Source organism: Dryobates pubescens, chromosome 12, assembly GCF_014839835.1.
Source record: "Dryobates pubescens isolate bDryPub1 chromosome 12, bDryPub1.pri, whole genome shotgun sequence".
In the NCBI taxonomy this organism is placed as follows: Eukaryota; Metazoa; Chordata; class Aves; order Piciformes; family Picidae; genus Dryobates; species Dryobates pubescens.
This window is the reverse complement of record NC_071623.1, coordinates 18849325-18869580: the sequence shown is the minus strand read 5'-3', so window position 1 is coordinate 18869580 and position 20256 is coordinate 18849325. Positions and strand designations below refer to the sequence as shown.

Genomic DNA, 20256 nt, shown 5'->3' with positions numbered 1-20256 from the left:
AAAAGCTGAGTATAACATCATGCACATGTACAAAAGCACTGAATTAAAGCTTCAGAGACAGTGTTAATCCTGACATTTGCTATTTAGGGGCACTTTATTTCTCAGAAGACAAAGGCTTTCTATGTAACATACACATGGATGTGGACTGCTAGTATCATACACAAGCACTTCAGAAGAGAATTCTCCAAGCAGGTCTGCAGCCTTCCAAAAATAAATACTGTTGTGCATCCAATCATTATCTTATTAAAGTCATTAAAATGAATGACAGGAGAGGAGTCAAGGGGTCTAGCCTATAATTAAATATTATTTGAAACACAAATACACTAATATGAACAAAGTCACACATAAAACTTGCTATTCATCATAGAAATTAATGACAAATCTCCCTCATAGAGAAAGAAACCAGATTTGCAGTGGATATCATCCAAGACAATTTTTGGCTAATAAAGAAAGCTATATACCTTAAATGTTGCACTAGAATATAGAAAATCACCAGAGAGCTAGAGAATTATTTCCCTGAGTCTGGTAAAAATGACTTTAAGAATCTGATTGAGAAAATGGAAAATCAAGATTTTTGACTGAGAATCTGTATTTTATTTTTTAATCTTTTATATTTCATAAAGGCATGTGTTAAAATCTGAAGGAATGAACTCACAACTTGCTCATGTTGGTAAATTTTGAGTGGAAAAAGCTGTTCTGTTATATTGAGGACAACAATGTAGCCCCACCAATTATAGGTGACACCAAAGTAGCCAGTTTCTCATGTTTCCATGGCATCTTGGGGAAGCCTGAATCTCCAAAGCAGCAGTGCCACTCATGTAATCCCTCAATCTAACCTAAGTCAGCCACTTAGGAGTTGATGGACTCCTACATGTTGATTTGTCAGGTAAGTCCAGACACATAGCTTCACTGCCAGACAGCTGCTTGTCACAGAAGCAGAGCTGAATATGCAGGCTGACCATTTGGTAGGTGGCTGGGTAAGTTCTGCTTCTGTGTATAGTAGGTGCCAAATATTACTGGCAGCAGTAGATGTATCTACATGTGCCTTTTCCTTCCATCTCACTGATGACTAACTTTGTAAAAGGGTGTCCCAAGCCCCACAAAGGGAAAGGGAGGGAGAAAAGGTTCTTTAGAAAAGCAGCATTTTTATCTCAAAACAGCTTAATAATTTTGATGAAGGTAGGCCTGAAACATATCAGAGCTAAGAATCAGATATTAACTCAGCACGTGACAACTGTACTCAAAAATGAGCTGTGCCACTCCAGGAAGGACAGGCTAAGGCATTAGATACATTGCTTCTGAGACAGAAAGGATAACAGGCACCATGCCACGCTATCTTTCTTGTGGTCTGTGGTGCATGTGAAGATGAAGACTGATTTTTCTGGGGGTGGGATGCAGAGGTTTCCTGTACTTTCTCTTGCTGCCAGGTCTCCAGATATGCACCATGGGTGGAGCAGGTAGTGGGGCTCTGAACTTGTAAGGCAGAGGTAGAAGTGCTTCTCTAGCAAAACCAAAGCAAGCAACGCTCTCAGACATGTAGATGAGTTGTGGGTCACTTTGTTTTCTTACCTGCAGGGTAGAGATTACTTCATCTCCAACTTCCTTGGTGGAAACAAGGTAACGGGACATTTCAGGGTTAATGATTCTGTCTTCTTTTTCCCAGCGGACTATGATGGGTTTCTCTCCATGTGCCGTGCAGCTCATTTCCTTCTTTTGGCCTTGCGTTGCCAAGGTGGTGTTTGGGTAGGAAGTTATCATAGCTGGAACTGGAAACAGACAAAACAAAACAAAAGTCATTCTTCAGTGAGCTGACTGATCTGATGATACAGTGCTGCCCCTTGTTGATACTGTTGATATTTGACCAGATGGCCAAAACGGAAAGAAATTATTTAACTTTTATTCCCGTGTAAAAGAATTTTCTCAGGGTTGAAGATGAGCCTCCAAGCAAGCACAGCATGGAGGAGCTGAGAGTGGACAGTGGGGATATAGAAACAAGAAGATGTTGAACTCAAAGGGAGCCTGGCTGTGCTTGTTCTACTGCTCACAAGACAACTTATAATTAAAACATTCATAGTACATAAAGATACTGTAAGTAATAAGCATTTGGATATGGAGCCAATACTAGTAAAAAACTTCATATTCCTTCTGATGAGTTAATGTTTTATTTGCTGACAAATTTGGCGTTCACCATTTTGTATGGCAGTAGCAACCTACCAAAATCAGGGCTATGTTAAGCCAGGAACTGTACAAAATTAAAAGAAAGGGTCTGCACCAAAGAGATTACACTCCATGTATGTGCTGAGTGCAGAGTTAAACTGTGCTGAACCAGAAGCATAATTAAACTGACAATAAATCTAGCTAGATTTGAATTTTCATTGTATTTAGAGGGTATTTGCAGAACAGTTTGGACATAATTGTCAACTTCATTAATCGTTCTGAGGTTCAAAAAATTTTCATGTTGAAAAAATTACTCTCTTACTAGGAAGAATAGGATTAAAACCCAAGTCATTTCATGTTTTGGATAAAAAAAAGTCCTGGAAATAATAATAAAGATATCCAGTGCTCTACTGCAAACTGTTCAAAATACGGCATCTTTGCAACAGGGTGGTCTCTTCAGTGACCTCCCATATAGTTTGTCCACGAAGGAATAGCATCTGGGCGTTTGTGAGTAGGAAGAATCAAAGCCCATATCTCTGTCTTTGAATTCTGACCCTCCTCCTGCTTGGGAGAAGCTGGAAAGCCCTTGACAGCACCCAAAAATCCTCTCTTTTGAAAGAATCTGTCCACTCCTTTCAAAGCATATGAGGTGGCAAGTAAGGACTCCCTTCTCTAAGCTCTTGTACTACGGGGCTGCCTCCTGCAATAGCCCCACTCTCCTTGTTTGCGGTATGAATGCTTCCTTCTCCTTATGAGAACCAGTCATTCCATCTGGATTTCTCTGGGTCTCTATTTTAAGATGACACTGATTTGAAGTCTTCCCAGAGTTTCCTCCTGTATAGGCTGCTACCAAACATGAATTTAAACAAAAATCCATATTTAAATGAATTATTATAATTGCTATTCTGAAATATTAATGCTTAGTGGCATGACCTTTTCACACACCAGAGCTGCTGATGCTTGGATATGACAATATGTCAGGACATAGCCCTTCCTGTTCCAAGGCTTCCTGACTCAAAACAAACCAACTTTGAAATTTAGCAGGTCTGTGGAGCTATGGGTTAGTTATGAATGGGATCTAATTACAGAAAGAATTCTCAGACAAGTCTTGTGTGAGACATCAGGCTTTTTAGGCACTGATGTACATTAACAATGAAGTATGTCTTGTTTAACTGTTTGGATGTTAGGTACCAATCAACTTTGTTGAAAAGGAGTATTCAAAGAAAAGAAACAATGGATAATCAAAATAGAAAAACAAGACAAGTCTGATTCAATCTTCCACAAAATAAAAATAACATCAGTTTCATCTGGCATCTGTACAAGTACTAATACTCACAAGGAGGTTACTTTCATTAAGTCATTCTTTGTGGCCACCTGCTTGCTGCTTCCAAACACAGAAGCTAACATAACTAGGCCTATGCAGATGCAGTTGAATCAAGAGAAGTGTAGCCAGCAGGTTTAGGGAGATGATTCTTCCCCCTCTACACCACTCTCATGAGAACCCACATGGAGTAGTGTCCAGTTCTGGAACCCCTATTCTAAGAAGGATATGGACAAGCTGGAATGTGTCCAGAGAAGGGCCATGAGGATGATCAGAGGGCTGGAGCACCTCTCCTATGAGGACAGGCTGAGAGAGTTGGGGTCATTCAATTTGGAGAAGAGCAGGCTGTGAGGAGACCTAATTGTGGACTTCCGATATCAGAAGGGGGCCTAAAAGAAAGCTGCTGAGGGACTTTTAAGGGTGTCAGGTAGTGACAGGACTAGGGAGAAGGGATCCAAGCTAGATGAGGAGAGATTTAGAGTAGACATTAGGAGGAAGTTCTTCACCATAAGGGTGGTGAGACACTCGAACAGGTTAGCCAGGAAGCTGGTGGAATCCTCATCCCTGGATGTTTTTAAAGCCAGACTGGGTGTGGCTCTGAACAACTTGATCAAGTGTGAGGTATCCTTGCCTGTGACAGGGGGGTTGGAACTAGATGGTCCTTGAGGTCCCTTCCAACCCTAACAATTCTGTGATTCTATGCACATGAACCTATTGCACTCATCTGCAACACTTGAAATAGACAAATTATCCTTTTGTTTATCACTAAGGAACCCAATTCAAACAAGTGGCAGGCTATGAAGGAGTCCGTGTTACCATCATTAGCTCATGCCATCACCTACCTCCTTTCCATATTCTCTCACACCTCCCACTTGACCCTTTTTTCTTTATTCACTGCAACTCTCGACACCATTCTCTTTTCCCCTTCATGTGACATACTCCAGTCCCCTTCATCTCTCCTTCTCCTCATCCTGCTGCAACCTCCTCAGATTCTCACATATTCCCTCACTCCCTACTTACCCTACTTTCTCTGCTGATGAAGAGAGGATGTTCACAGCCCACCCATGAACTGAGGGTTGCTGTGTGCCTTCCCACAAGGTACCACTGCTCCTAGAATGCCCATAGCCCCACGTGTGCAACAAATGCTCATGGGCATTTGGAGCAGGTGAGCTTTCTGGAATAGATACTGGCGTATCTACTCTCCTTCTGCTTCAAGGGTAAGAACATAGAGTGTGCAGCCACAGAAAATAGGGCATCTGGATTTGAATTTAAATACCACAGATCTCAAGGAGCATGCCTCAAGAGGCTTCTTTCCTTCCTCACTTTTAGGTCTCCAAAATGGTTGTCTACCAAGAGTTCCCTGATGGGTGACAGTGCCGAACCAAACACCTTGACCATCTTGTTTGGTTTTTAAAAAACAGAGGCTAGTTCATGAAGCTCAAGTTTTTTTGCAACAAAATATCTTAATATGAGCAGCATAAAAAGCATGTGAAGAAAGATGACTTTATTCCTCAGATACAGCTTTATCCTTGCTTATCCTTCCCTTCCTCTCACATAATCTTCCACACAGATTCCTTATTGCCATAGCAATGCCTCACAGATAAATATTTCCCCTTCCCCCAAAGCTGATTTTTTGCTCTTCAAATTTTATCTCCAATGATACTAAACCATAAGCTCTTCTTTTTATCTTCCTCTGTGTCAAAAGATTTCGGGTAACAAAGCCACAGTCCCAAGGATATTTTAGGCAACGCATATCTTCATCCTCCAATTATCTTTAATCAAATTACTGATGCAAATAACTGAGCTAAATATGCTAGCTCTTTACTGACAAAATAATCTAGAAAACTGTAAATAAGCAAACTAAACCTGCACTATACATGCGTAAGATATTCTCTCAGGATGTCTTAAAAAGAAGTGAAGGCATTTAGAAATACATCAAGATGATTCAGATGCCATATTAAATGAGTGTATCCTTTATATCTCTTCATATATATATATATTAGAAGCATATACATGTAATTATATATATTTATATAGGAGAATTTTGGAAGGGAAGGGCAAACTGCTGTTCATACTCAAGAGATGCATAGCACCATGCTCCAAGATTTTTGAGGTTTCCAAATTAATCCAATTCTCTCTCCTCTGGCTTTCTCTGTGTGTTTCTCTGGAGCATGCTACATGGTGCTGGGCATTATTAAAGTCCTATTGGTCAAAACTTGTCAAAAATTGACAAAATCATGGGTTTGTCTATATCTATGTCTCTCTATATACATATATCTATGCATAATATCTCTCTGTATCTGTCCTCTGTATATATAGATAGATACTGATGCTTTCCATTTTACAGATATGCACATTGCTGCAAGCAGCACTAATCTAGGAGATTTCTCTAAAGTTAGGCTTCAATTTGACGAGCTGATTTGATTATTCCTTTTTCCAGGAAAAGGAATCCATTTCCAGGAAAAACTATTAATTGTTTTCCTCTTTCTTTGTGGCATCCCAGTAAAGAGAAATCTCATTGCTTTATAGTATTAACAAATTCATTGTTAACAATCAAAGTGTAAAATCCAGTAGTCAAGGTTACTATTAAGAATTATGGAACTGGCACAGACGAAAGAAGAACCTTTTGTCCCACTCCTGAAAACTGAACCTGGGCCTTCCCTGAGATTCAGTAAAAATCACTTAATCTGACTTTCTTTGCTGTGCTACTGCTGAGTGTTTCATCAGGAATTGAATATAAATGAAAATTAAAACATTTAATTACCTTGACAAAGATTAAATTCATTATCCGGAATAAGAAGGCTATAGCAAGTTAGGGAGAAGCCTGAGCACAGTAACAGAATCTTCTGAATTCTAACCTTCAAGCACTACTAGAAATTAAACAAAAATTATGTAGAGCGTATGTGTGTAGAATAGCTATTTTTTCCCCTCTCTTTTAGCTCACAGATGGAAATAGCCACATGGGAAGAAAGCAAATTAAAAGGCTCCTTATCTTTTCATTTATAATTAAACTCTAAATATGTAGCATCCATAAATTATTCTAAGACTGACTGAAGTTCTCAGTATGTTTAAGAACTATCGCTATCTGTAGTCTCCAAATGGTATTTTTTCTAGCAACATGGCGGTGCTGAGGAGAGGAATACAACACAGCCAACACCACAAGAGATGGAAAGATGCAATGTAACAGTGTACAAAGTGTCTTGAATTGCCTTGGAAGTTAAATTGTTGATCATAGCCAAATAATAATGCGGATTCAAATTGCTCTTGAGGAAAAGGATGAAAAAGATGCAGCAGACAAACAAATCTAGTGATATGATGATCTGGAGATACCTGAACACAGTGAGAATTTAAGAGTGTGCTTTATAAAAGACATGTCCTGGACTCTGCCAAATATGTGCCTCCTGGCATTTCAACATCTCCTCATGTCTTTGCTGCACTTGGTCTGAAGATTTCTGCCCTGGCAGAGAGTCCTTCCCTATAACTTGGCTCCCTCCCTGGAGCATGACTAAACTAGAGCTCTATGACCTTTTGATGCAGCTTAAACGATCTTGGGTTAAAATAACATCATGAATGAGGAAAGTTGTTGTGATGAAAGAAAACTTCATTAAAGCTGAAATGAATTTATTGAAAAAATGAGTTAACATTCCAATTTAAGTCAAATTCCTGGTCAGCCATAGTGAGAATCCTTTTCTGTCCATGCCAAATGTGATTCTTTTCTACTTCAAATATAAATTCCCACTTCCTCAATCTACTTTTAATCAGACAGTGAAAGTCCATGCAAATATATTACTTGCATTTAAGGCAGAAGAGATCTTATGCTATAATCAGCTGATGTCTGTTTGTTAATTTATTTTCAAAGGTAGTAGACTTCCAGAAGCCAGTAAATGACTTGCTAAAATTCTATCGGTTTCAGTTTTCCCCTTCAGATAAGTGACATTTTTGCTTACTTAAGCAGCATTGCTCCAGAATTCAGTGCTCTGGACCTACCAGAGAATTTTAAATCAATAGGACTTCTCAATTACTGAATTTAAGCACACAGTTCCTTGGTAAAACTGTGACTTCTCCAGCAGGTGAAATGAATGCTCTTTGTCCTCACCCTTAAGAGATGTCAAACAGAAAACAAACCATGTCTCAAAGAGTGAAAGAAGTAAGTTAACATGAATCAGGTTATTCTCACAAAAATAACAGGTATCCAATTAATGAGTATCACTTTCTAGCCTCATTTGGTAGTTTTGTAAAAATACTTCATATTTGTGACCTACTCATGTTCATCTGTTACGAGCCTCCCGAGACACACTTTTAGGATGAATATTTGAAAAATCAATTTAGAACATCTAAATATTTAATCAAAATGAATCTTAATTCAATATTTTGCTGTATTTCTTGCAATTAGAAAAAAAAATTGTCACGCAAGCAATGCAGCTTTCACATAAAAGCATAAAAACAATACAAGATTATTTTCAAATTCAAAAAGCAAACTAATGGATGATGAGGTTTCAGACTAGAAAAAGCAATTTCAAACGTGTAAAAACCTGAGGAATATGAGAAGTAAACATTTTGGTTAATTAATGTGACAGACTAAATAATTTACTCAACTTCAGTTTCAAGAATCTGCAGCGTATAGAAAACAAACTAAAAAAATGTATTGATAAATGTATTTCTGAAAATGTTTTAATAATCAGTCAGTTTATCCTCTACCCCAGGCTAGTAGCTTTTTGTACACCTTCATTAATAACTGTTAGATGAATGTATTTCTGGACAATAGGCAAGAACTTCATTAATGATTCTAATAACCAAAACAATTTTCTGACAGTACAGTATGAAATGCAGTACTGTTGTGGGGAAAAGAAGACTGTACACATCAGAAACTGCATCTTTATGTTGCTATTTAGTGAAAGGTAATGCCCAGGAGAATTATGAAATATAAATAATAGTCATAAATTAAACACAGACGTGACCAGTCCATGTCCCAGCTACCTATGTTTGCATTACAAATCCCATATCCAAACAAGAGACTCAGTGGTATGTAAAAACTGCATTATTAGGATATTAGGACACCTACACAAGCTAATATTTGGAAAAATAAAATAAAACAGAGAAGTAAATCACCATGTGGGAATGAATAGGGACTCCGTACACCCTGAAATACCATTTCAGCTAGCTATTCCACTGACAGAAATTAAGTTACTTTGATTATAATTATTATTCAAATGTATTTCCATGCTAGAACAAGCCTTGTTTGATGCTAAGCTTTAATAAGAATGACAATGGTGTCTTGAGTACTTGGCGGCTTTACCAGTGCCTGATGATCTGATTCAATATGTCAGGGTAAAGGCTGTGAACATTTAGGGTTCATATCTTATTCACTCAGAAGTGGTTTCAGGTCATATTATAGGAAAAGAAGTTGATTTATTTTGCATGACAACTATGAATTTTAACCAAAAGACACATTAATAAAATAAAAAAGGTCTTTTCTTTCAAATCACAAAGGCAATTATTCCCTCTTCCTGAGGTCTTTTCTGTTTGTACAGTGTGAACAGCTGTCTTCAGATGATACATGAGGCCAGCAGCTGCTTCTATTTCTCAGTCTTTCCTCAGACTTTGACATGGTTCTGAAATGAATGTGACTTTCTTTTGCCTTGCCATGCAACTTCAATTCCCATTTTGTCTAACTGCACTCCCTAACAGGGGAGAGAAAGAAAATGAGAAATGATAAGCTGAAGGCTTTGTTCCCTCCAGTCAGTTTCAGTAAAAGCCTGTGGAAATTCACGACAAACTATGGTACTCCACATGAAACACTGAAAATCACTTTCATCAAAGCTTGGATAATTGTCAAAGCAAAAATAAATGATCAGAGATATGTAAAATATTATAATACCATGTATAGAGTTGTGATTTTTGAAGACTTAGAGAAAGGCTATCTTCCTTCATAAGAAATTAGTGGTCAGTATTAATGTTACCATCATTATCACTGTTGAAAAGTGTAGATGCCTCAAAATTAGTATTAGAAATATGTGCCCATTAAGCATATACTTCTTGGGCCACTTTCTACTCCAAATCAATTATGATCTTTCATCACTCTGTATAAACGTCAGGCTGTAAAAAGCGGGAATGTTAAATAGTTTAAACTAGAAATACATAATTTTAGATAACTTCTCCAGTGCTTTGATCTTAAATTGAGTTCAGTCTGCCATCAAGATGGCATCAAGTTTTAATGCTAAGTGAGAGGGCTGCTGCTATCATAATAGTAAAGTACAGTGCTCTAACTTTTTGTGACTTACTGAGTACAAATCAGTAAAAACCAGAGACTGTAGAATGGCATGGGAGAGTGATAATTTTATTGTAAGTTCTCATGCTTTAATCTTTCCATTTTCACCCTTTCATTAAAAATACCCAAACACTTTACAAGTTTCAAGTGGAAAAAAAGAGCGGGGCTGGGGGCGGGGGGAGAAAGCCTCCAGAAAACACAAGCTGTAATCGGGATATATTTTATGACCCAGCAGTTCCCACAGGCCTTTTAGATTTTGGAGGCTGTGAAGTGACATGTGTAAATGTCCCTCCCAGGGGAAAGGAAGCAAGCACTAATTGAGGTATTGACGGGTTTAAATGAAGCAGAAACACACTAAGGAACTCTGACTACAACAAAAATGAGTATTGGTTAGCAGTGCATGCTGGGACATTAATGGTTTTCATTTACTGTTCATTCATGCACGTAAGTATACTTTTAAGCACGATGACGTGGGTCTATAACAGTTCAGTTCAGAGCTAAAAAGCCATAAAATGCTATCTGCTGATGTATAAAAAACTGAGTTCAGTAAAACTAGTCTGTCTGGCCTTTTGGAATCTAGCCTTCACATTTTTATTTTCTAAACAGACACAGATAGACCAACAGCATCTGATCAGGAGCAAAACCTGAATATATGAAAATCATGGAGATACAACTCAATTTAAGCAAACATTCTCTATATAATTATATTAACACATGAATATAAAATTATACCTTTTTTTTTGCAGATTAATACTAACAGAAAGGTGTTATTGCATTGTATGTATACACAAAAAGCATTCACCTGTACATGTACAGGCAGAATATATTCATAGAACAAATCAGTGGCATTCATCTCAACCTAACTACAGATGGCTAAAAAGAGGTCATCCAAGCCTTTATCTAGTCAAATAAGGACTTCTCTTCTATAGCAGTTCTTGGGTGGAAACTAGACCTTCCAGAGGGCTGTTCATCTTGCCTTAAAGATGATGAATGGCTTCTTACTGATGACAAAAGGACCTCCAGATGAGCTGCTTAGACTTTTAGAACCAACTTTGTGTTAAAGTCAGGGAAATCCAGTGCTAAAGGTCTAATCTTGAAGTCCACATTTTCTTAACTAAGGAAATTTAGGAGGTTAATAAATGCTACAATCTCAGGAAAGACAGGAAAGGAGATTCAAGTAGGGAGAATAAGATCCTAATAAAAAGCTCTGAAGACTGATTTTAATGGACACCAATCTGACTTCAGCCAAATTTCTCAGGCTGCCCCTTGTCACAGAGATCATTCGGGGATTGTTTGGAAATGGTCTGACCATCTATGGCATATTAGCTCTGCTTGTTGCTGAAAAACAACCTTGAGTCCTAATCTAGTCTATGTTTTTTTACTTTCCACTATGAGATCTTCTTCTGCTCAGCACTCCAGCAGCTTCTACAGGGAAAGCACACATCTGAAGCTGGACAGTAAAAGGATAAATATTCCAGAAATGTGAGGAACCATATTAAAGTCTGAGAAAAGCTCACAGGTAACTTGTATGATTAAGGTTTTTTTTTTCAATACATGTCTTAGTGAAAGAGAGAAGTACTAGTAAAAAAAACAATCAACCAACCAAAAAAATCCCCCAAACACCACACACACACACAAAAGGAAAAAAAAACAAACCAAAAAACAACAAAACAAAAAGGACTTAGATAAACATGGTATTTCTAAACTACAGATATTCAGGATAATACTTTACCCATAAATAAGCAACAGCTCTTACAGCAGAAAATCACAAAGGAAAATTCTCACTTACTTTGATTAAATCTAAAATTGGTATGTCCCTTGGGGATTTTTTGGGTCCCTTTTACATTTATTGTTATCATGTCTTTGAAGTGTTGTATCAAATCAAAAGGCTCGGCCTTTCTACTAAGTATTTTGAGACTATTACACTGAACGATTAATAAAGCTTCCAGACAAAAGCACAGACTGACAATTTGGCTCAAGAATCCAAATGCCTAATGACAGAGGACTTAGACCCTAATTTGAATCAAAGTTACAGTTATTTTGACTTATTCAGAGTATGTGATACTCTCATCCTGCCAGAGAACAGCGGAAAGAGTTTTAAAGCGAAATTTTACACTACTATTCTTGACCTTGATAGTGTCCTGCTATATAGCTGGGCTCCTCCTAATAAACTGAAGTTAGGATGTGTGTGTGTGCTTGTGTGCTTATATGTGCATGTGTGTGTGTGAGTAAGAAAGGAAAAATAAATCAATCTTTTCCGTGGAATCAAATAAGAAGAATTATTTCATTACTTGGAAAAGAAGACAAAGCAACTCTTGCTGCCTTCTTCCATTGACCTTCATTCATCCTGTGAATTTCTCTTTTCAATACACTCTTTAAAAAATGTTTCTATTTCTCTAGAGACCATTTTTACCCCTCAGCCAAGGAAAGGCATCATAAATACTAGTGTTTCAGGCAGGAGTAAATTATAGCCATCCATCTCACGAACAAAGCACATGGCACAGGGCTACAGGTCACTTTCTTCCACAGCACCTTCCCACAGTGTGAATGTTCTAAGGAGTTCAAAGGACTTGGATTATTTTTTTTTCCTTTAAATTGTGTTTAAAAGGAATAGGAACAACCATTCCCTCTGCCACATATAGAATGAACACCCAAAACTAGAGGTCAAAAATGGGAGAGGTGATAATGTAACCAACAGCAAAGAAGAAAGTAATTCTTCTAAGCATAGTTTGACATATTATATGCAATGAATTTTGATTGTGATAAATGAAGCAGCCAGCTACAAGTGAAATGTGAAAATACTTATTTGATGGTTTTTTAACCAGATTGTCAAATGTTTCTTGTTTAATCACATCAATGAAACATGCTTACATGCTGTACTGACATATCAAATTGCTACCTAAATTATTAAATTATATTCATACAAAGAATTTGGCTTTAGGACATCCAGGAGTTATAAGTGATGCTTTGGTGATTTGTTTTTAATTCTTAAAATAATAATACTTATTATTTACTATGTTGCATTATAAAAGGAATAATCATTTACAGTTTTGCACAGGGTGGGTTTATACATTATATAACCTTATTAGTCACATACAGAGGAAGATCTCATATTCAGGTATTATTGGCCTAAGTCTTGCTCTTTTTGTGATGGATTTTAGAGTTTCTTGTAAGCTTTTTGTCAGAGACCAGCTAATTTCTCTGACTCAAAGAATATGATTGCTTTGACAAAACAAATTGCTGAAAAAGATTAATTAGCTCAGCGTTCAGTTACTGGTCAGAGGATAAGAAAAGAGACTACAAGCACTGGAGTAATCAGTATAATCAATGATCATGGCCTATTTGAGGACACAACCTTGAACCTAAATGCTTCCATCTCTCCCATCCCACTTTCTGTTTTCCTAGCATGACAGACATTTCACTATATGTATAGGCTTGGGTAAGATCAATGGCACAAAAAAGGTATAATAACACAGACTAAAACTATTAGTTCATTATTATAAATTACTTCAATTAATATTTGATTTTATTTGCAAAATAAAATGTTTCCTATAACAAACAGAGAAATACTTATCCCACTACAGTTTCCAACATGACTGTAAGGACATGAAGATGGAAGGACAGCAAAGAAAAGCTTTAAATTAATTTTTTTTTTTGGTATCTCATCTAACCACTATTTCTTTGGGATACCCTCTCACTTCTCAGAACTACATTGAAAGAAAGGGTTTGTGAGTCTATGGATGTAGTGCAGTGCTGCCCAGTAGAATTGGTGGGTGGCTCAGGCCTAGAGAGGAGCAATCAGGGATTTCATGTGCCCATCTGTGAAAGCAGGGTGCCTTATATTTCCTTGACTCCAAAACAGATAACCTGAAAATGGTCAAAACTCTGGCTGAAATGTAGGTATCAGGATTTCCCAGCCCTATGCAGTGAAGGTGATAACCCTGAGTGTGCCTGTGTTTTGACACAATGGGTGAGATCAAGTTCTGAGCACCAGAGCTCCTGTTTCATCTTTTACTACCATCTTCTTGAGATATCTGGGAGGATTCGTAATCAGCCATGTCTGGTTTAGACCCTCAGAGCCTGGTTCCTAGAAAATAATTTATCTGAGAAACCTACTGATGGGGAGCAATTTCAGTTTTTTTCTAAGCATTTCTTTTGAACTGTTGCTGTGCAACTATCTAACATTTTGGTTTTCTGGGAAATTATTGGGAATTATACAGAGCAATGAAATCATAATTTTCAGCAAGCTGTCATTCATAATTATAATTTCTCTATGACATGGAACTCTGCTGTTTGATTTATTCATAAACAAATCCAAAAGCCATCAGCTGCTGTGCAAGCTTCTCTTCTTTTTAATCTGTGTGTCTTATGAAACTGGATTTGGAGCACTGAACACTTCGTAGACAGTAATGCCACTTCATTCACCATAAATCCACACACGGATTTCAAATACTGTCTAAGAGGCAAAAGACATTGCTTTCCATTATCAGCTTCACAGGCTCTTTGGGTTTTTTGTGTGACCTGACTAATTAGACACATGGCCAATAGTTTAACCAATTAGAGAAATCCTTTTTTTTTTTTTTTTTAATGTAGAAACTGTCTATTAAGCAACAGTTAGAGCTACTTATCTTAAAAAAGACTGTGATACAGGCACAAAAATGTGTTTTAAAACTGACACTTCAGTCACTCCAGGAACTTTCTCCCAATGAGACGACTTTGTTAAAGATGATGTAAAACACTGAGAATAGGAGAAGGAAAAAAAAAACCAAAACATTACAGTTCTGAAATTGTCCAAAAATCAGACAAATATGCCTACAAAAATCTGCAGAATGTGAATTTGGATAGTTAAAAAAAACCAGAACAAACAAACTGAAAATTTATGTAAATTCTCAAAACTGAATCTTTTTGGTTGGTTTGTTTTCCAGCCAAAGGGTAGAAATAAAATCACTTAAATTTATTAAGATAAAATCACTCTGAAGGGCATGTATTTCCTGGTGGCCACCTGGGAATACATTCCTGACTCTTGAATTCTATGAGGAACTGAAAGTACAGTTCTGTGAAATACAAACAATGCACAAAATTAAGGTGTTATTGAATCAGAGATTTAAAAACAATCTCTTATATGGCATAAAGTTAAGTTATCTCTAATTTCTAGTCAGCTTGTAGTTAGATTCTTGTTTAAAGAATTTCCCTATAGATACATGCTTCTGTATTTCTTGCTAAAAACACTGCTAAATTGCTGAGCAGGACGCAATCCAATGTTATACTCTGAATGCTACTTCTCTGCAAATAACTCCCTTTGTGGTTTTTTATTTGTTTGATTGGCTGGTTGGTTTTTTGGGGGTTTTTTTTGGTAGCTGCTTGTAATGAAAGATTTATCATATTACCTAAGATCCTGCAAAAGAAACATTGTGAGATTTTAGCCTGAGATGTTCTTGCACTTCTGTTCTCTGTTCATTGATGGAAAATATTGCTGGTCTCTGAAATTTTGCATAAACCCCTCCTTGTTATTAAGGAATTGCTACAAACTTGTCTCATAGTATTTCACTGAGAATTCACAGTGGAAAAAAATGATGTTAAAAAATGATATGACTTTTTAACTTTCCTTAGTAGTAAGATAAATTAAATTAATAAGAATGTCAGCATGATGTCAAACTAATGACCGAATCAGAATGTTAGAAAAAGGTAGGTGAGGCCACTGTCAAAGTAGCTGCAACTACAACTCTTAAACTGGGACAAATCCACAAGATTCCTACATTATCTCATCTACTTATGCAAGGAAAAAGGTTGTAAAAAGTGACTGCTCTCCATCCTGATTTGTTTTCTTTTCTTTCTTTTGCCTCTAACAAGTGGGGACATTGGACACCTCCAGGACTTCAAAAACCAGAATTGTTTTCCCCTTCAGCTCCCAGGAAATAAAATAATAGAACCATATAACCAGTTTGGCTGGGAAAGACCTTTAAGATCATTTAGCCCAACCATTATCTAAGTAGAAGAAGTCTGGTGCTAATCATGTCCTTAGCACCACATCTGTTCCAATTTAAACACCTCCATGGATGGCGATTCAACTACCTCCCCAGGAAGCCTATTCCAGTGTTTGATAACACTTTCAGTGAAGAAGTTTATTCTAGCATCCAATCTAAATAGGTGGAACTTGAGGCCATTTTGTCTCCTCCTATCACTCATTACATGGGACAAGAGACAAACACCACCTCACTACAACCTACTTTCAGTTGTAGAGCAATAAGGTTTCCCCTCAGCCTTCTTTCCTCCAGACTAAACCACCTCAGTTTCATCAATCACTCTTCACTGCCCTTCTCGGGACCCACTCCAGCATCTCAAAGTCTTCCTTGTAGTGAGGGCTGCTTTATCTAAGTGTCCTGATCTTGAAACTGACTCAATGACTTTGTTCCATCTTCCATTAACACTGAACCCTACAGCCTGGATGGCAGAAGTCTATTTTGAAGACTAAGTATTCAGACTTTATGAGTGGGTGACTTTAAAAATATGCAAAAGTTAAAGTATTTAAAGAACAATAAGATTTCCTTTCTGGATAAACCTTCTATGGGTTAAGAAAGAAATCTATTTTAAATTATAAATTCAAGCACACATATTTCAATAAACAAAAATCACAGAAACTTTCAAACAAACTCCTATTTTGTTGTGATCAAGTTTGAGGATACATTCTTTAATTGCACAAATGTTGTTTTCCCACAAGATGAATTCTCCTTCAGCAGAGGTGGCATGCAGTGCTCTGGATTATGCAGCTGCTGAATGGTGATCATTCTACTATTTCTGCCTTACTTTTGATCATACACTTGGTTAGAAAATAGCAAATGAAATGAAACAAGATAGATGACTGGTCTTTTGTCTAGGCTTGCTGAGTGTCACATAAACCACTTTAATTTTATTCTGCTTTCTGTGGCAAAATCAGTGTTTTCCAGAAGGTTGCTCCCCAACTCCTTTGACAGATGCTATGTTCCTTTCTTTATTTCTAGGAGTTCAAGTTGATTTACAGAATTGCTGAACATCCCTGAATGCAATTGAAGTCTTTCTGAAAATAAGCCCTGATTATTTAGAGAGCAAATTATTTCTACAGATAATATGTGGTGTATGTTTTCTTTCTTTTGAGGTAGTTACACAGGTAGAAGAGGAAAGATCCAAAGCCATATTCCACAAAGGTTTTCCAAGGATAATTTGGAAACTTCCTAAAGTTGTGTAGTTTCTGAAATATTCCTGGTTTTATGCTGTGTACTTGATTCAGTTGTTCTATATGAGTATCATCAATCAATAGACAGAGTACCCATAACTAGCCTTATAAAAAGCAGCTCATTAAGAGGTTGAACTCTAATGAACTGTGGTGGAAAAAAAGAAAAGAAAAAGAAAAAGGCAATCATATCTGCAGCACAGAAGAAAGGAAAAGCTTTCTTATTTCTGTGTCAGTTAAACACATTTTTAATACTGCTGCTAACAAATAATAATACCTTGATTTTTTTTCCCCAAAAGCTTGCAAAGTTGCTGGCAGGTACAGCAACTTTTCCAGTTCCTATTGTCAGCTCTGTCAGTCTTTCATAAATCTCACTAGTTTCTTACACCTCTCTCTCCAGAACACGCGTGTCTTGCCTCAGATTTTGCCAGAATAAATCTCTGTAATTTCACAGGGCTTTTTCCCCCCTAGGTCTACCCTCCTGTCTCAACAAGCTCCTGTTGTGTTTTTTAATTAGATGGTGTCCTTTACAAAGAATGGGACTTTGAGGCAAAGAGGTGAAAAAGGGGTCACTGGTAATTTATTGCATGTCTCAGGGCTGAGCTTGCTGGTAACTGCAAGACTGTAAAGCTGAATAATTAGTTTTATAGGGAACACTGGAAGATTCGGTACTCCAGTTCAGGTGAAAGCAGAAAGGAATCTGAATCATTATCTTAATCTTATTGAAATGTCTCAGGAAGTGTAAAAACAGGTCATCTGTTAAGAATTCCCATGTCATTATTACTAGTAAGGGAAGACATAATTCAAGAGCAGCCTCTGAGACGACTTTCTCTTTCAGGATCACTTAGAACCACAGAACACAAAAATGTAAATGAAGATGTTGCTTTAGAGTCTTTCAATTTTCTAAAACATTTGCCTATCAGCTACCTTGGTCTTGCTTCAGGAAGGCTGCTTGGCTTGTGTGTATTTTTCATATAAAGTAGCATCAGTACCAGGAGCACACACTCTTTGACATTCAATGGGTAGGGAAAGATGATGGAGGAAAAATGTCTGGGTAGCACCCTTCCTCTATATTGTTACTAATGGATAATTATGGTATGACTAAAGCTGTTTTGTTGTTAGCATCAGAGTATCTAAGGAGACAGTCTTGAGGATTAAAAAATGCTCAGATTTGGAAGATGATGGTATGGAAAGCAGAGCCCACCAAACTCCATGGGAGAGGCAGAATTAGAGGAGGAATGCTCCTGGAACCCCTGTAACAAGGAGCGTTTGCAGGCCTGGAAAAACCTGTTCAAACTTTCTTTGCTTACTTCCAGAAGGAGAATAACCATTTTTCTCAGTTCGGTAGAAGAAAGGAAACCCAAAAATATACGGCTTGATAAATTTTCATCCTCCTAGTTCAGAAGGAAAACTCTGATGGATGGAAACACTGCCAAAATCCATAGAAAACAAGTTCAGTCTTTCCTATTGAACTGGTTTGTGCAAAGGCAAGGCCAGGAAGGGGTTAGTGGTTAAATGCTAGAGGACCTTGACAGGCCATGTTGTCTCAGATAACAGGAGCAGCTTTGTCCCTGTGACTGTCAACAGCAAAATGCACTTGTCAGTTACCACCTTGAAGTTCTTGCTGTATCATGGCAGGGGTGTGAGATTGCTCACAGTTCTAGAGCTCAGTAGGCCATATGGATGAAATGTTGGTCCTGTAGAAGTCCAGTGGAGCTTTATCACTGCCTTTTCCTTCACCAGGATTTCATTTGCATTAAGAATGCGCAATAGTGTGGCCAGCAGGACCAAGGAAGTCATTCTGCCCTTGTACTCAGCACTGGTTGGGCCACACCTTGAGTACTGTGTCCAGTTCTGGGCCCCTCAATTCAAGATGTTGAGTTGCTAGAACGTGTCCAGAAAAGGGCAACAAAGCTGGTGAGGGGTCTGGACAACAAGCCCTGTGAGAAGAGGCTGAAGGAGCTGGGGTTGTTTAGCTTGGAGAAGAGGAGGCTCAGGGGAGACCTTATTGCCATCTATGACTACTTGAAGGCTGGTTGTAGCCAGGTGGGGATCAGTCTCTTCTCCCAGACAACCAGCAACAGAACAAGAGGACAATCACAAGCTGTGCAGGACCAAGTTTAGGCTTGATCTTAGAAAGAAGTTCTTCACAGAAAGAGTGACGGGCCATTGGAATGGGCTGCCCAGGAGGTGGTGGGCTCAGTGTCTCTGGAGGTATTTAAGTAAAGACTGGATGAGGCACTTAGTGCCATGGTTTAGTTGATTAGATAGGGTTAGGTGATTAGATAGGGTTGGACTTGATGATCTTGGAGGTCTCTTCCAACCTGGCTGATTCTGTGATTTTGTGAAGAGTTACATTGGTAACTCTTCTACAATGTTATTAACCAGACCTTGCACTAGCTGACAGGGAGGTGCTAAAAGAGAATTAAACTGTAGAATGTTAAAAAAACAAAACAACCCAACCAACCAAAAAAAATACCAACCTACCAAACAAACCCCCAAACCTTTCTGTTTATGTTTAATATAAAAAAAATAAATAAAGAGAACAAGTCTCTTGAGGCCCTTAATATTGTCTGTCAATATGCATATCCTCAATTCATGCTAACACATTTTCATTCAGTCACAGGGTATGCTTTAAACAGTTCAATGTTGCATTACATGCTGCACTTGAGACCCTCAAGATCTTGTTTGTTCTCTTCAGTATCCCTCACCCAAGAAGCTAATGAAAAATGTAGTCGTGATGGTATTGTTTATGACAGTCATAGCTGTGACACATGATAATTTCACAATCTTTTCAAGACACCATGTGGTTTCTTTTGACAATTTGTGACAGGCTGTGTTATCAAGCACAATTGTTTGCACAGGAAACAACTGTAACACGTGGTCCTGGGGACATTATGTTATCTCCTGATAATGATGTCATTAACATGTGTATACTATAATTAATGACTACAGGAGCGATTCATTTGAGTAATGCTTATGAATTCATTTCATCTAAAATGGGAAAGAAAACCTATAATCATTTGAGCTTGGATCCTGAAAGCTACTTACTTGCAACCTGCTGCAGCTATGCTGGGTGACCTGTTAATTGAGGCATATTAAGCAAGAAGCATTTATTTCTCAGTTATATTACAGAAGCTTGGATTAGAATCATTATCATAATGATTGTTCTCATATAGATCAATGAGAGAAACAGGAACCTAGCAGTGCTCCAAAACTCTTTGTCACCCAGTCTCCTACTAACAGTAGCCAGGAAACAATTACAGTTCATCAGTCTGCATAGCTAACATAATGAAGCTGAAG

General features: G+C 37.7%; 1 protein-coding gene across 1 annotated transcript in view; it reads right to left on the bottom strand.

The window, feature by feature from the left end:
- Positions 1 to 20256, bottom strand: part of DSCAM (DS cell adhesion molecule) — a 459734-nt gene that overhangs the window by 113350 nt on the left and 326128 nt on the right. The window contains exon 12 of the mRNA XM_054165785.1: positions 1570 to 1766. Coding sequence (XP_054021760.1) covers positions 1570 to 1766 — 197 coding nt within the window. The remainder of the gene's footprint in view (positions 1 to 1569; positions 1767 to 20256) is intronic.